Consider the following 17,382-nt stretch of genomic DNA (forward strand, 5'->3'; position numbering starts at 1 on the left):
GGAAATGGTTCCGGCTAGGCAAGTGAGTTTGGTGTGGTGGGGTCTCAAGCAATCTCTAGAGCAGGGCGAATGGTGTTAGCCAGGTTGATGAAGAGCACAGATTTGGTGCCTGCCTGTCCTGGGCTGGCTGGGTGAAAAGAGAGCTCACCAAAAGAACAATGGCACTTACCCTCAAGAGAGTTATCCTTGGAGAGAGTTTTCCTGGCTCCTGCCCCTCAAGCCTTCACCCTGAAGTTAGTCAATTTAGTTCCTCCCTTAATGTCACTGGAGCTTTTTGAGCTGCTGCCCCTCAGCTGGAGCTTAGATCAAGTGAGTTTTGAGCAAGTGAGTCTGTTTGCTAGCCTCTTAAGAGCAGCGTGTCTTGGTCTCCTACAACCCTTTATCTTTCAGGGATGAAATCTCTGCTGATTTTCTTAGATGTTATGGGGACTCCTCTTCCCAGCTCTGGTGCCCAGGCTGGGGAGCATGGTGTGGGTGTGGGACCCCTCATACCTCAGAGGGGACCTGAGTGGTTGAGATATCTCTCCTGATTCTTAATTGCCACACTGTGGATGTGGGACTTACCCATTCTGTGTCTCCACTCTTCCTGTGTCTCCACCCTTCCTAACAGTCTTGACAGGGCTGCTTCTTTATATCCTTAGTTATAAGAATTCTGTTCAGCTAGTCTTCAGGTGGTTCTCAGTGATGGTTATTCTATAATTAAGTTCTAATTATGTTGCGATCTTGGGAGGAGGTGAGCACAGTTTACCTACTCTGCCATCTTGACTGGAAATAGGCAGAATCTGGGTTCATCTTAATTGGAACTCTCTGGGGTTTCTGGATCTGGATGTCTGTTTCCTTCTCTAGGTTAGGGAAGTTTTCAGCCATTATTTCTTTGAATACATTTTCTGCCCATTTCTGTTTCTTTTCTCCTCTGGGATTCCTATAATGCCAATGTTGGCCGTTTGATGATTTTCCACAAGTCCCTTAAGCTATTTGTTTTTCTGCATTCTCTCTCTCTCTCTCTCTCTCTCTCTCTCTTTTTGCTGCTGTGATTGGTGGGTTCCACCGTTCTATATTTAAGTTCACTGATCTTTTATATGCTTCATCTAGTCTGCTATCGAACCCCTCTATCATATTTTTCAGTACAGTTATTATATTCTTTAGCTCTGTGACTTCTATTTGATACTCATGTTTTCTGTCTCTTGAAGTTCTGTTAATTCATTCTTTTCTCAAGTTTAGTAAGCATATTTATGACCATTATTTTGAACTCTTTATTAGGTAAATTACTTATCTCCATTTTATTAAGAACTTTATTCTGAGGTCTTATCTTGTATTTTCTTTTGAAATACATTTCTATGTTTCTTTGCTTTTCTTGACTCTCTATATTGGTTTCTATTCATATGATAAAACAGCCACCTCTTTCAGTCTTGAAAAAGTGGTCTTGTATAGGAGATGAACCTTATTATTCAGCCCTGACCTAGCTCTTGATTGTCTCTCAATCCTTTGTGATTATTCAAGGTATTTTTATTTTTACTAGTTGCCAGTCATTTAAGATAGGCCAAGAGCTGTAGTATCTCAAAGGGGAAGATTTCAGTCAACACCTATTTTCAGGCTGAATGGAAGCCAGACCAAAAAGCTAGACGTGAGCTTTAAAAGCTCAGTCAGCAGCTTTTAAAGTATGCAAATCTATACAGTTTTGTGGGACCACAAGCATTAGTCTCACTGGCTGCCAGAGTTAGGTGTCCCTGGAGGTATCCCCTGAGTGGTAGTAATAAAAATCAGGGTGCTAACAAGTATACAAGTGTTTTTTTTTTCCACCCAGAGATACTAACCACCTGGAATGAGGCAGAGGGATAGTGTAAAGGTGGTGTTTACACTGTCCCAGTTGAGCATCTAAGTAGGCCCCCTGATGTATGCCAAACCAGAAGCCTACCCCTCAGGATGAAGCTGCAAGCAAACACGTAAGCTTCTCTCACAGAAAGTGTGTGTTTCAATCTGCTCTCTGCATAGGTACCCTGGGGATACTAGCCAACCATGAACTAACTGTCTGTTATAGTCTCTTGGACCCAGAAATACAAACACTGCTTGCCATTAGAGCTAGGTGATTGAGGGGTGTCCCCTGGGCTGCAGCCACAAAAAGGGGGCACCAGACATGTGGTAAAAGCTCCCTCTGGTGGAGCTACATTCTGGAGCAGGGCAGAGGGAGAGCACAAAGATAGCGACTACTTTCTGAGGTCTCTTGATGAGATTACAATGGGTCCTTATATATATATGTATTTAATAGAAGCCTGCCCCTCAGGCAGGAGTTATGAAGATAAGCTAATATATATTAATTTTCTGTTGCTGCTATAACAAGTTACTATGAATTTTGTGGCTTAACAAAGCGTTAATTTATTATCTCACAGTTCCGTAGGTCAGAAGTCTGAGTACAGTGTGGCTCAGCTGCTTCAATGCCCCAGTTGAAATCAAGGTATCACAGCTGCTCTATTCTTTCTGGAGGCTCTGGTGATGAATCTGCTCAAAGTTCATTCAGGTCAATGGCAGAATTCAGGACTAATTTTCCTATTTCCTTGCTCTTTGTTGCCTGGGGAAATGTTCTTAATTTCTAGAGGCTGCATGCATTTCTTGCTCATGTCCTCTACCTGTATCCTTAAAGCCAGTAACTGTGGGTGAAGTCTTCCTCATTTCTGGAATCTCTCTGATCGCCTCCTCTGCCTCCTTCCTCTGCATTTCTCTGACTGTACCCAGGTTTCACATAGATAATTAAGGATAATGTCCTTATTTAAAGTCAGTTAATAATAATTTTAATTCCATCTGTAAAATTCCTTCACAGCAGTGAATAACTTCTGGATGGGAATCTTAAGGGGGCACTTTAAAGCTCTGCTACCACAGTATCCAACTCCCAGCTTCTGTTGCCATGGCGCACTTTTAGTGGCAAGGTCTTAAAGCATTAGCTTTATTGAGTTTGTCCTGAAGGTTTTTGTGTTTTAGGGCTAGTGATAGACTCTCCATGAAATCCTCTGGGATTGTCTTTTTACATTGAATAGAAGGGCTCGAAGGGTCACAGGGATGATGTTGGAAGATGGGGAAACTGGTGTAGCCACATAGAGGGCTGTGTTAAAGTTATACATAATCAAGCTTAGAAGTTAGTGGTTCCAATTTCTGGAGTAGGGCTGTTTCCTCCCTGCAATTTATTTAATGAAATCTTAATCATGCATTGACTTATTAATTGATCAAAGAGTTATCAAGTACCTATTTTGTAAGAGACATTTTGGTAGATTCATGAGATATAAGACATTTATAGATTTTGCTTTTGTGGAGAAAACTGTAGTGAGAATTACATACATCAAACAAATACTCTTGTAATTGACTAGATATTTATAGTATCATTAGTATGAAAGTAAGGTAGAGACTTTTATGAGAACTTATAATAAGGAGATCTTGTTTAGAGGGGTCAGGAAATGAAGAAGTGACATTTAAACTGAGGTCCAGATAAGAAATATTAGACAGGTATAGATGATTAGGAATTGGGATAGCATTAAAGAAGGGCAAAGGGCATGTGGGAAAGTTCCAAGGCACAAAGCAGAATAGATAAATCAGGGAAAGTCGTTGTGGTTGGAAAATAGGAGGGAGAGAATGGCATGAGATGGATTTGAGAGGGGGGATGGGTCAGATTGACCATGGCCTTGATGGCCATGGAAAGGAATTTCAACTTTATCCTAAGCGAAATGTGAAGCCATGGGAGAGTTTCAAGCAGAGGAGTCTTGTGTGAGTTGAATTTTTAAAAGGAGCACTCTGGCTGCTTGAAGAATAGATTGGAAGAAGAAGGTGAAGACATGGAGTGTAGACACAATGGGTATAAATTTAATGAGGTTAATTAGGAGTATTACAACAGCTCAGATGAGAAGTAATTTGGTCCAGGATTGTGAGAACTAAGTAAAGAAGTAAAGGTGAAGGACAGAAAATGGTCAAGATGACTTTTTTTTATTATCATATTCATGGCTCTTTAGATATAAGTCCATTAAAAATCACATTCCTATATGTAATAAAAAGCCTTACATTTTCTTGATAGTTTAGCTTTTATTATGTTGTAACAGTTATGATTTAGGTGGCAAGGAAATCCTGTTTAATACCACCTGAAAAAAAATATATTTTATAGATTTGTCAAAGAAGCTCACAGAATTTGTATTATTTGAGGAATTCAGCACTGTAATGTTTCCCCATGTTCCTTGTATCTCCATTCTATTTCTTCCTCATTTCATCTGGGGCTAGGGATTGCAAATGATGGCTTCTCAGATAAAGAAAAATTAACCTGAAAGGAAGCATCACATCCCCATTTTTTAACAGCTGCTGCCTCATTTTTTTTAGGTCCATTAGGATTTATTTTGCCCACATGGCCTATTGATCACTACTAAGTCTTATGATGATATTGATATCCATGCTTAGCTTGGTTACACAAGCACTATGTGGCCATGGTGTGTAACCCTGGGTGGACATTATTCTGTTCACAAGAGACAACATGCTCCCTGGGCTAGAGATTGTTAGCTAAAATATATACAGCCATCCCTTGGTATCCATGGGGGGTGGGGGGGATTGGTTCTAGGACCTCCTGCAGATACCAGAATAGGTGGATGTCCAAGTTCCTCATGTAAAACAATGTAGTATTTACATATAACTTATGCACATTCTCCTATATACTTTAACTCATTTCTAGATTATTTATAATAACTAATACAGTATAAATGTTATGTAAATAGTCATTATTCTTTATAGTTTAGGGCAAGATTTGCCAATCCCTGGGCCATGGACTGGTACCGGTTCATGGCCTATTAAGAACTGGGCCACACAGCAGGAGGTGAACAGTGGACCAGTGAGTGAAGCTTCATCTGTATTTGCAGCCGCTCCCCAGCGCTAACATCACCACTTCGGCTCCACCTCAGATCATCAGGCATTAGATTCTCATAGGAGCCAAAAAGGTTGGGGACTGCTGGTTTAGAGAATAATGACAAGAAAAAATGGTCTGTACATGTTCCGTACAGACACAACCATTATAGGCCTAAATACATGGTACACACCAGCTACAGTATTACTTTTAAAAATAATTTTTAGTTCCCAATTGATTAAAATTGCGGATATGGAATCTGTGGGCATGGAGGGCTGACTATAACCATGATACAAGCTCTGTGGTCATCAGCTGAAGGTTGTTTTGACAGACATCTTCCTGGCTCTTGTATTTCTCCATCGGGGTCTCTGATATCAGATTGTCTGGGTTTAAATTAACTCAGATCTTCTGTTTAATAATGTAGTACCTTAGGCATTTACCTCATCTGCTTCTCTGTTTGTAGAAAGAGGAAAAAATGAGGCTACTGGGAGTATTGGATGAAATATCCCATGTAAAGCATTTAGCACAGTGCTTATTACATACGAAATATTCCAAAATGGTAGTTATTATTGTTAGGGATGAGAGGTGCTAGCACATCACTTTTCCTTTTGCTCTTCTCTGGTAATGACAGCTTAGAAGGTTTTCTCTTGGAAGGAAAAGAAGATTCTAAGCAGGTCCTTGTTCCCAAGTCTAGGCCTTGCCAAATCTGTTGCTCTGGCCATGTACATCACAGTGGAGAGAAGCTATGGGCTGCCTCCCTGTATGTGAGCTCATCTGACAGTTAAGCTCCACTTAGTACCCTGTCCTTACATTTAATTGGCTCAGTGTAGCCATCATTCCCCTGGGTACTGAAGCAAATACAGCCTCCTCAGCATTCTGTTTGAATGCATGCTTCTCGAATAGGAGGCCAGAAGTTGACTTCATGGGGTCCTCGAATAAGTCAGTTAGCTTCTCTGGAAAGAGGATCGATGACGCTGATAACAAGGAGGTGAAGGAAGAGCAACAGCCCACCCAAGAGCCTTTACAAGTTGACCTCAGTGGTCTTTTTATCCCCTTTCCAGCTGTCCACCCTGCTCACTCCCTGCCATATCAGTTCATAAGCCTTTTGATGGTTTTGTGTCTTTGTACAGGTTTTATATTTTGAGGTTACTTCTTCAACATCTTTGCCTTCTTTGATTTACAAATTCTTGCTAATCTTTCAAGACAGTTAAAATGTTATTTCTCTCAAGTCTTTTCGTTCCACAAAGTTTTATAAGCAAGGCACTAGATGCTAGACATATAAGCTGTGAACAAGATTGACAAAGCCCTAGCTTTCATGGTGCTGATGTAGTGGTGGGGGGGACTGACCATAAACAAATAAATGAACCATTGAACGCCATGTTGTGATAAGTGCTGTGAAAAGACCAAAAAGGGTGGGCAAGGAACCAGTTTTTGAACTGAGACCTATAGAATGATAAGAAACTAGTCATGTGAAGAGCAGGGGTCTTGATACACAAACAAGGTAGTTGTGTTTGAAGAACAAAAAGAAAGTTGATATGACTAGAACATGATGAGCAAGTGGGGAGCAGTCATGAGAGATCAGTAGATCTCAGGTAAGGAGTTCAGATTTTATTCCGAGTGAATAGGCAAAGAGGTGAAATCTGATTTTGTTTTTGTAATAGCACTCTGTTATCCATGTGGAGAATGGATGGGGAAGGAGAGGAAAAAGGAAAGGAGGGCAAGAAAAGTAGGGAGCCTAGTTAAGAGGCTCCTGCAGTAGTACAGGGTGGAGATGGTGGTGGTTTGACCTAGAATTACAATTATGAAGTGGGGAGTAGACTATTTAGAAATGTATGGTAGAGGTGCCGGTAATGGGACCTTGCTAATAGATTAGATTTGGGGGCAAAAAAGGACAAATCTTAAGTTTTGGGTGGGTGTAATACCATTTACTGTGATGGCAGCCATTTGGTGATAATAAATTTAGGGTATTGGGAAGTCTAAAGTCTATTGGACATGTTAATTTTGAAATGTCTATTAGACGTCTGAAGGGAAATATCAAGTAGCTATTTGAATCTATAGGTGGGACTCTTGAGGAAAGAGATAAAGAATATATAATAATCCCCCACCTCCCAGCATGACTAGTGAATTTCTCCATCCTTTGCAGGGTTATATTTAGATCCCAGAAGATTCTAGGCTTTCCTACCTCTGTAGGTCCTAAATCATATTAAAAGTCACCTTTGTTCTACATTAAATGTAATTGTATGTGATTCCTTAAGAGTTGCACTGACTAAATATAATTTGACTTTTGTTCATTTTTGAGGCAACTCTGTTTTTAATGTTTCAAGCTATTTTTGGACGCCCTTAGAAAGCTTGTGCAAGGGCGTGGGACCTTTAGTATTTAAATAGTAAAGTGAGCTTCCTCCTCTGGACTCTTAAGGCATTTAAATAGCTTCATGTTATACCAATGTGTTCTTATGTCTGTCCTCCATTAGACTGTAAGGTTGAAAGGGCAAGAAGCACCTTGGTATATAACAAGGACTTAGTATTTATTTATGGAAGTATTAACTTGGGCTCATAAAAAAGAAAAGCCAAGTCCAGGGATACAGTGCACTTTCTATCTGCACTTGGGAAAAGACTCTTACCCCCTGCCTTGCAACATTTGTAATATGGATTTATTTTCTGGCACTCTTAAAAAGGGAGGCAGTGTTGTGCAGAAGGCTGATGTTGTGGGCTTGAATCTCGGCCCCACCCACACCCCTTATTAGCTGTGAATATTGCATTGGAAAGTTAATCTCTATAGGCCTCTGATTTTGGTATGGCCCAAATTAAATAAAGCCATTTATTGAAACTGTCAGCTTAAAAATACTGTATGCTTAAAATAATGTATTCTTTTCTAAAATGTAGAAAGGTCTCACAATTCAGGCCACAGGGAATGTTTCAGGAAATTTCTGGTTAGTGGAGAATGCAAAATATCTTTTGTTACCTGACACCTGGACCTGAAAAAAGCAACAAGGCCCCCAAACAATGGCCCTTTAGAGAGATGACATTATAAGAAAATCCTTCAGTAATGATACTCAAATATCCTAACTCACTTGTAGGTATAGAGTGGTAAGAAACTGCTGGCATTCCCAGGTCCCAGGCTGACCATCCGAGATTTAGTGATGCTGCAAAACTGCATCTTTCTTGCCTGAGAATTGACTCTGGGCCAGATTTTCACCTCTCATGATGAAGAGGAGACATGATACATGGATTACAGCCTCATTTCTTGATGCCAAGCAGTTCCGACAAGCCACGGTGAAATTAATCCATCTTGGCTATGCCCTACTAAATTTGTCAATGGGTCCAAAGTATTCTGCTGAGAACTTCATATTTTGTGGGTTTGCAACAAAAATAACATTTGGAAGCGGATGTAACCTGGGAAGAGAAGCCGGTTTATACTTTCTGTCATTGAGACATGAGTTTGGGGCCTAGGGCCCGGCTTGGGCCAGATGAGGTCAAGCAGCAGCTGGCCTTTGTGTGCCCTCTGCTATTTTGTATTAGAGGGTGGAAGGAGGGAGTGTTGAACTGGCCAAGCCATAGTTTACAATTGCCTCCAATTTTTCTATATTCATCAATGCTGTCATTGCCCTTTGTGTGAAGGTGAATGATAATTTGAAAGCAGTTAAGAATGCATGTGTAATTATGATTTAAGTGCATGATAGTCTTTTTATGTGAGGGGGATAAGGCGTTAAATATTTCCATGCCCAGATGTGCCTGAAGTGTTATCACTTGACTGAGAAACTTTAATTTGGTAGTTGCTACAGCAATCATTTCTTCTCTACCAAGCACTCAGTTTGTGACTTTCTCAAAATGAGGGTAGATTGTTGAGTGGAAAACAGTCTGATAGAAATCAGCAGCATGACAAGCCCCCAATGGTAGGGTGGAAAGTGAGAAAGTTCCAATGAATCCATAGATGATACTAATTATTAGCAAGGTCTTCCATGGATGTAGGAGATGAGGATGGGCAGTCTTCTGGAAAGTATAAAAATGTAGATTCTTCTTGACTAGCCCATCAGATGTTGACTCACTGTCCTTTGTAGAAATAGGCTAATTAAGACCATGAAAACAATTCACTTGTTTCCCTGAACATCTCTTATGCAGCAAGTTTGCCAGCAACATTCTTCCCACACTCCTGTCTTCTTAGTTAAGCCTTAGCCATCTTCTAGTTCTACCTCCCCTAGGAAACTTACCCCAAATGGTCCAATTCGAAGAAATTTCTGCCTGTCTGAACTTAATAACTTACTGTTTCATTTATTTGAGGTTTAGAATTCACTACTTACTGCTGTTTTACTCTTAAATTTGATTTTTATTATTTTGGGTCTGGCTATGTAATCTCAGTTTATTTCAAGTCCATTTGCCGTGGCTTTCTTATTTGTAAACAGGATAATACATGAACTTATGCTCTAGAGTTTTTGTTGAAAATTAAGAGAGGATACATTTACATTAGCATGTGTATACTCTATATTCCCATATTGTGCAGCATAGTGGCCAGTAAGATTAGTTTCTTCCCCTCCCTATAATAGGACTTCATGACAGCAGGGGATTTCTCTTACACCTTTTTGTATCCCCAGATCTTTAAACCTAATTGGAACTAAATTTGTTTGTTGCTTTTACTGATTTCTCATTTCTTTTCCTAGAAGGCATACATTAAATCTTTAAGGCTAGAGATGGGAACTCAAGCAGGATTCAAAAAAGATCTGTAATCCATTGTGTGGTTTTTGTTTTTCCCTGTAACTATTTAATCCCATCTTGTGGCCTGTACTGGAGATTTTAGACAAAGGCATCTTCTAGGCATCCAGGGATACGGCCATTATCAGTTTTACGTAGGATACCGTTAAATTGTATAAGGCCATCTTTTAACAGCTTTCACACCAACCACTAACTTGTGCTGAGCCCCATGGTCTCCACCCCTCTGTACACCGACTGGTGACTGTGCAGTAGTCCACAGCCTGGGGAAGCCCAGGAAAAGAGCAGGCCCAGATGACCCATGTGTGGAGAGGGCATCTACACAATCCGATAGAAACTGCACCAAGTTTTTATGGATTTTTCTCACCGCCTTTCTAAAAATGCAATTTGATATACATTCATGACCAGACCTAAACTGTTCCTTTCTTATACTGCTCTGTTACTTCCCCCCTCCTTTTCAATTCCCACCTCTGCTCAACTTTTCTTTTCCAACTTTATTTACATGCTTCATTCCTCTCTGCCCTTTTCTTCATATTCAGTTTCTATGTGGAAACAGAAAAGTTTCTCATCACTTCACCCTTTCAGAGGCGTTTACACATGGGTATGGACAGATCAAATAAACAGGAACTTAGGTTAATTTAATAGAAAAAATAAAATATGGAATAACATTGATTTTGGTCAGTATCAATTACAACCGTTCTACTATATTTTACAAAAAAACAACTGAACATTTTACACATGTACAGTATTTTTCAGTAAAAGTGGATTTGGATTTAACAATGAATCACTAATTAAAAATAGACAAAAGAAAACAGAAGATAGGACTTTTGTCTCTAGAAGGTTAGAGCATTTGTTAAGTCTTCAAACTTTGTACTATCCATTACATATATCTCATTATGAATATATATATTTATACATAATATATAACATTAACTTAAACTTTGAAAGCATTATGTTCTAGTTAATAATATTCTGTAGATAAACGAGGCAATAACACACTAGTAATTAAACCAGTATTTCCACGATGTGCGCCTGCATGGTCAGTGGGGAATGGAACACGCATTGGTGGATCCCAGTGAATTTAGCTGTCATATTGATGGTAATTTTTATCTTTTTTTAAAAATCATTTTTATTTATCATTTTTATCTTTGTGCCTCAAATATTATGGGATTGTTCAGTTAAATGGATTTCTCTGCAGATAAATCTGCTTGACCTTGCTTTAGGCTTGTGCTTACATTTGTTCATTTAAAGACTGTGCCTTTAAATGCAAGACTGTATATTCCCTACCCAGGATTAGTTTGCTTTTTGGTCAGAAGGGCCTGCAGGGTCATGATAAGGAACATTGCTCAGCAAATCAGTTGATTCCCTAGTTACTTATGAATCATCATGTGACAGTATCACTACATTGCTAATTAAGAGGGTCATTAGACTATTATTATTCACCTTGGGTTGGATGTTAACTTTAATGTTTAGGAATGAATATTTTCAAGGTAGTCTTTTTACTAGCTTGTTGCTTAAATGGGGACCTTAGCATGTACTTCCCAGCTCCTTCCTAGCATAATCTATATTGATATCATTCCTCTTCTCAGCTGTGAGGCCAGTGACATCTTGGAAGTAAAAATAAAGCCTGTAAGATGGCTGGTCACTAGCAAAGCAAATGAGGTCACCAATGGAGTTTGATATGAATAATGAGGAAACATGATATCAGTCTATCCTCCCTTGAACAGAGAAATGCAGAATTGGTAAAAAGATTTATCAGGCTTCCTCATTTCTGACCACTGATCCAAAATAATTTCCACATAATTTGATCTGCAAGATTCCAGGATGTGTTTAGGGAGTCACAGAAAACCAGTGAAGATAGTTCCAAGAAAACAGATGATCTCAATGACATTCAGTGTACAAGTGTATCATAGCACAGTTATAGAGGGACAGAGGAGAGGGAAAAATAACAGAACCAGGAGGGTACAATCATGCCGCCCATATTCAATTTCCAGTTTTATTTTCTGACAATGAGAAGATGAAAAAACTTCTAACAAGCACCATTGAAAAATGTTACCCGGCCAACTTGGGCACGAGCTTAAATATTATTTAAATAAATTCCATTTCTTAGAAAATACAGGACCTTTTAGAAACTTTTGACTCCAGGAAAAAATTTCCTGCATCACATCCAAAATGCTTCCCACCACAGTAAATGGAATTTCTGATGGCCTTTAAAAAAAATGCTATGGGGATAATGGCTAGATAGCACCAAGAGATTGTGCAGGGTCTACGAAGTGAACACTCTGGATTTTGGGGGAGCTGGATCAGTCTGAGCTATTTTGTGTAACTTTGCATTCTGTCCATCACCAATTTGACTATGCAGAGCAATCCCATTTGACCAGCTGTGTGTAAAATAACCCAATCTACAATGGAAAAGCCAGTAGCAGCGTCTATCTGATGAAACCAGTGGAGCAGACTTATCAAGTGAATATAATGCCAAAACCACATAATCACGAAGTAAATTACATGTGGAAAGTATCAATGTTCAACTGTGAAAAACTAAGACAAATGACACTGAACACAAGTCTACAGGATGTTCTTAATGCCCTTAGGTCCAGTTTTCTGCCACTTCCCCCAATGATGGACTCAAGTATGAAGGATGACTAATACAAGAGCTTTTTGTTTTCATTTTGATCTATGTCTGCTCTTGTGATTTTTTGAAAGGTACTTTTAGGCGTCTCAGAGGGGAAACAAGCAAGTAAATGCAAAAGGAAAAAAATGGACCTTCAAAACCAGGGCAGGAAATCAAATCATTACTTTAACGTCAAATTTTGGCATAAAATGCTTTGGTCATACAATACTGTCTCTGTGGTTCTGGCTGTTTAGCACTAAACACCCAGTTATAAAAGGTAGGCTTGTTGTAGGTTTATTTTTTTTTTTTCCATTTAAGTTCTGACAAAACAGTTCACCATCTCCCTGCACAAATTTGAGAGAGAGAGAAAGAGAGCAAGAAAGAGAAAGGTGGCTTGCTTTTTTTTTTTTTTTTTTTTTGCTCTTTTTCTTTTTAATAATAATATGGAGTAATCTATAAGTCTACAGAAACAAAGAAATCTAGGATGGCAGCTCAGCCTTGGAATGTACATGTTTTGCAGCAAAGTTGTTGAAGAACCTTCCGTTGACACAGATTGTTCTTTTTCACTAGCATACAGAAGCCTCCTTCCGCCCAGGACTCTTCCGTTGCTTTTTCCAGGAAGTCAGCAAGAGAGAGGGGAAGTTGAGGACGAGAGCAGCATGATGTACACACATGGAAGAAGGTTTGATTGGCCAGAGAGGCAGATTGGGGGATTGGAAGAGATCATTCAGGAGCAGTCAACAAGGAGGAAATTTGGTCCACCCAAAGTGATTTCAGTCAACAGCATTGTTTTTCAAGGAGAGATATTGAAGTCCAACGGTAAATGATATCCATTTGTGAAAGGAAAAAAAGATTGGAAAAGAATAAATTAGAAAACAATAACATAAGCAAGGAATTTTTATTTTTAGAATTATCTAGAGCAGAGAGTATACAGTCATTTATACTATATTTCATTGACTCTAAGACAATGGATTTAAGATACATCACTATTTTAAGTACTTCCAAGACAAAAATGCTTCTTATTAAATGATGACACAGTATTCACTTACCAATTAGAATTTTCATTTTATACTTACTGAAAGTATTTGTTAAACTTATGTAACATGCTGTTTTATTTCTGTGCACATGCAATAACTCTTGGAGCACTGAACAACAGTTTAATTTTTGAAGAAACTATGAACTGTAATTAAATTTAATGCAGGAAGTAGTAACCATATGCCTAAGGTAATTAGACATCTTTGTGACTATATTCACAGGCGATGACAACTATGTCACATCAACCTGCTGGGTCAAAAGCACTTGTAAGCTGCCATAAATTATAAGGTGCATCTGATTTCAGAGGTGATAAAATGTAAAAAAATGGTATGTCTTAGAATCACTGAAATATGACAGTTGAAAGAATAAATAGCACATCCCTAAATGCAATTGCCATGTGATTTGAAAAGCTTGGTAAACCATCAATACTCGTTCTTTTTTTTTTTTTTTTTACAAGTTTAATGTTCTTTCTGATTGTAATATAGAATATCTGAGACAAAGAATATATAATGTAAGAAAGCATAACAATACTATGAACATTTAGGAACCCATCGATCAGAGTATTTCTGATTCTCTTGGATATGTCATGTGCTTATTTTCCTTCTTCACTTCTAGAGGTAAAATCTCTGAAACTTGTGGTTATCATTCCCTTGCTTTAAAAATTTTTTTTCAATTAAATTTGACATACAATATTATAATAGTTTCAGATAAAAAACAGCGACTAAACATTTATATAGCTTATGAAGTGATTCCCCTGATAAATCTAGTACCCATCTGACACCATAGTCATTACAATATTATCGACTACATTCCCTATGCTGTGGTTTACATCCCTGTGATTATTTTTTATAACTGCCAATTTGTATTTCTTAATCCCGTTCACCTTTCTCACCACCACCCCTTCCTGTCTGGTGATCATCAGTTTGTTCTCTATATCTATGAGTTTCTGTTTTGTTTATTCCACATATCATATGGTATTTGTCTCTCTGACTTATTTCACTTAGCATAATATGCTCTAGGGCCATCCATGTTATTGTAAGTGGCAAGATTTCATTCTTTTTTATGGCAGAAAAATATTACATTTTATATATGCAACACTTCTTTATTCATCTATTGGTCAAAATCTAGATATCTTGGCTATTTTAAATAATGATGCAATGAACATAGGGGTACATGTACCTTTTTGAATTAGTGTTTTAGATTTCTTTGGATAAATACCCAGAAGTGGACTTGTTGGGTCATAAGGTAGTTCTGTTTTTAATTTTTTGAGGAATCTCTATAATATTTTCCATAGTGGCTGCACCAGTATACAATCTCGCCAACAGTGTATAAGAGTTCCCTTTTATCCACATCCTCGCCAACACTTATTTGTTGACTTATTGACGATAGCCATTCTGATAGGTGTGAGATGATAGCTCATTGTGATTTTGCTTACATTTTCCTAATAATTAGTGATGTTGAGTACCTTTTCATGTTTATTGGCAATTTGTAAGTGCCCTAGAGAAATTTCTGCAGGTCTTCTGCCAAGGATTTTTTGGGTTTTTTTTGGTGTTAAGTTGTATGAATTCCTTATAGATTTTGTATATTAACCCCTTATCCAGTGTATTATCAGTGACTATCTTCTTCCAGTCAGTAGTTTCTTTTTGTTTTGTTAATGGTTTCCTTGACTGTGCAAGACTTCTTAGTTTGATATAGTCCCATTTGTTTTTCTTTTCTGTCCTTTGCCCAAGGAGACACATCCAAAAATATATTACTAAGATTGATGTCAAAGAGTTTACTGCCTATGTTTTCTTCTAGGAATTTTCTGGTTTTGGGTATTACATTTAATACTTTAGTCCATTTTGACTTTAATCTGGAATATGGTATAAAAAAAATGATTCAGTTTCATTCTTTTGCATGTATATGTCCCATTTTCCAAGCACCATTTATTGAAGAGACTGTCTTTACACCATTGTACACTCTTGCCTCCTTTGTCATAGAATAATTGAACATACAGGCATGGGTATATTTCTGGGCTCTCTAATCTGTTGCATCGCTGTATGTGTCTGTTTTAATGCCAGTACCATGTTGTTTTGATTACTATAGCCGTACAGTATAGTTTGATGTCAGTTAGCATGATATCTCCAACAGTGTTCTCTTTTTAAGATTGGCTGTTTGGGGTCATTTGTGGTTCCATGTAAATTTTAGGATTATTCCTTGTAGTTCCGTGAAAAATGTCATTGGTCTTTTCTTAAGGATTGCATTGAATCTATAGATTACTTTGGATAGTATGGAGAATTTAATGAAGTTAATTCTTCCTATCTATGAGCATCGTATATCATTTCATTTGTATCTTTTTAATTTCTTTCTTCAGTGTCTTATAGTTTTCTGAGAACAGGTCCTTTGCCTCCTTGGTTAAATTATTTTTAGGCATTTTATTCTTTTGATGCAGTTGTAAATGGGATTGTATACTTAACTTCTGATAGTTTATTAGTATGCAAAAATGCAACTGATCTATGGATATTAATTTTGTATTCTATGACTTGTTGAGGTATGTTCCCTCTATCTCTACTTTGCTGAGAGTGTTTATCATAAATGGATCTTTGTCAAATGATTTTTTTCTGCATCTATTGATATCATGTGATTTTAATCCTTGATTTTGTGTATATGGTGTATCATGTTAATTTGTGGATACTGCTGAATTTGGTTTGGTAATGTTTTGTTGAGGATTTCTGCATCTGTGTTCATAGGTGTATTGGCCTATAATTTTTTTTTGAAATACCTTTGTTTGCATTTGGTTTCAGGGTAATGCTGTCCTCATAAAATGAGTCTGGGAGTCTTCCCTTCTGTCCAATTTTTTGGAATAGTTGAAAATAGGTATTAATTATTCTTTGAATGTTTGGTAAAATTCACCTGTGAAGCCATCTGGCCCAGGACTTTTGTTTGTTGGGAGTTTTTTGATTAATGATTGGATTTTGCTAGTAGTTACCAGTCTGTTTGGATTTTCTTCTTGATTCAGTCTTGGAAGATTGTATGTTTCTAGGAACTTATCCACTTTTTTCCAGTTGTCTAATGTGTTGGTATGTAATTGTTCATAGTATTTTCTGATAATCCTTTGTACTTCTGTGGTGTTGGTTGTCACTTCTCATTCCTGATTTTTATTTGGGCCTTCTTTTCTTGAGTCTGGTTAAAGGCTTACCAATTTTGTTTATTTTTTCAAAGAACCAGATCTTGGTTTCACTTATCTTTTCTATTTCTTTAGACTATTCCATTTATTTCTGCTCTGACCTTTATTATTTCCTTCCTTTTCACTTTGGGCTTTGTTTGTTCCTAGTTCCTTTAGGTGTAAGGCTAGATTTCAGAATTTTCTTGTTCTGAGTTAGGCCTATATTGGTATGAATTTCCCTCTTAGGACTGCTTTGCTATGTCCCATAGATTTTGAATCATTATGCTTTCATTTGTCTCCAGGTAGCTTTCGATTTCTTTCTCGATCCCATTGCTAACTAATTCATTGTTCAGTTGCATGTTATGTACCCTCCATGTGTTTATGTATTTTTCAGTTTTCTTCTAGTAATTGATTTCTAATTTCATAGAATTGTGATCAAAGATGCTTGATATGATTTCAGTCTTGAGATTTGTTTTGTGGCCTAACGTGTGGTCTCTCTTGAAATGTATATTCTGTTGCTTTTGGTGAAAATTTCTAAATATATAAATTAGGTTCATCTGGTCTAATGTGTCATTTAAGGTCACTGTTTCTAGTTGATTAGAGGTCTGGATGATCAATTCATTGATGTCAATGAAATGTTAAAGTCCCCTAATACTAATGTTGATCTCTGCCTTATGTCATCAATATTTGCTTTATATGTCTAGGTGCTAATATGTTGGGTCTGTGAGTGTTTACAAGAGTTATATCCTCTTGTTAGATTGATTCCTAATTATGAAATGTCTCTCTTTATAGCCTTTCTTTAAAAGTCTATTTTGTCTGACATAAGTATTGTATTGCTACCCAAGTTTTGTTGTTTCCATTTGAATGAAATATCTCTTTTGAGATCTTTACATTCAGTCTGTGTGTCTTTTAATTTTTGAAGTGGGTCTCTTATACACAGCATGTGTATAGATTTTATTTTTTAATTCAGTCATCCTATGTCTTTTGATTGGAGCATTTAGTCCATTTATATTTAAAGTAATT

General features: G+C 37.6%; 1 protein-coding gene across 5 annotated transcripts in view; it reads right to left on the reverse strand.

The window, feature by feature from the left end:
• The window catches only part of PCSK5 (proprotein convertase subtilisin/kexin type 5), a 400,819-nt gene that overhangs the window by 116,412 nt on the left and 267,025 nt on the right, over positions 1–17,382 (reverse strand). The window contains exon 21 of one of the 5 annotated variants that reach the window (XM_016127092.2): positions 10,186–12,787. The exons of the other annotated variants lie outside the window; for them this stretch is intronic. Coding sequence (XP_015982578.1) covers positions 12,672–12,787 — 116 coding nt within the window. The 3' untranslated portion in view covers positions 10,186–12,671. Of the gene's footprint in view, positions 1–10,185; positions 12,788–17,382 lie in introns of those variants that run through there. 5 annotated transcript variants of the gene reach the window in all.

The sequence above is a fragment of the Rousettus aegyptiacus genome, unplaced genomic scaffold, assembly GCF_014176215.1.
Source record: "Rousettus aegyptiacus isolate mRouAeg1 unplaced genomic scaffold, mRouAeg1.p scaffold_m13_p_3, whole genome shotgun sequence".
Lineage (NCBI taxonomy): Eukaryota > Metazoa > Chordata > Mammalia > Chiroptera > Pteropodidae > Rousettus > Rousettus aegyptiacus.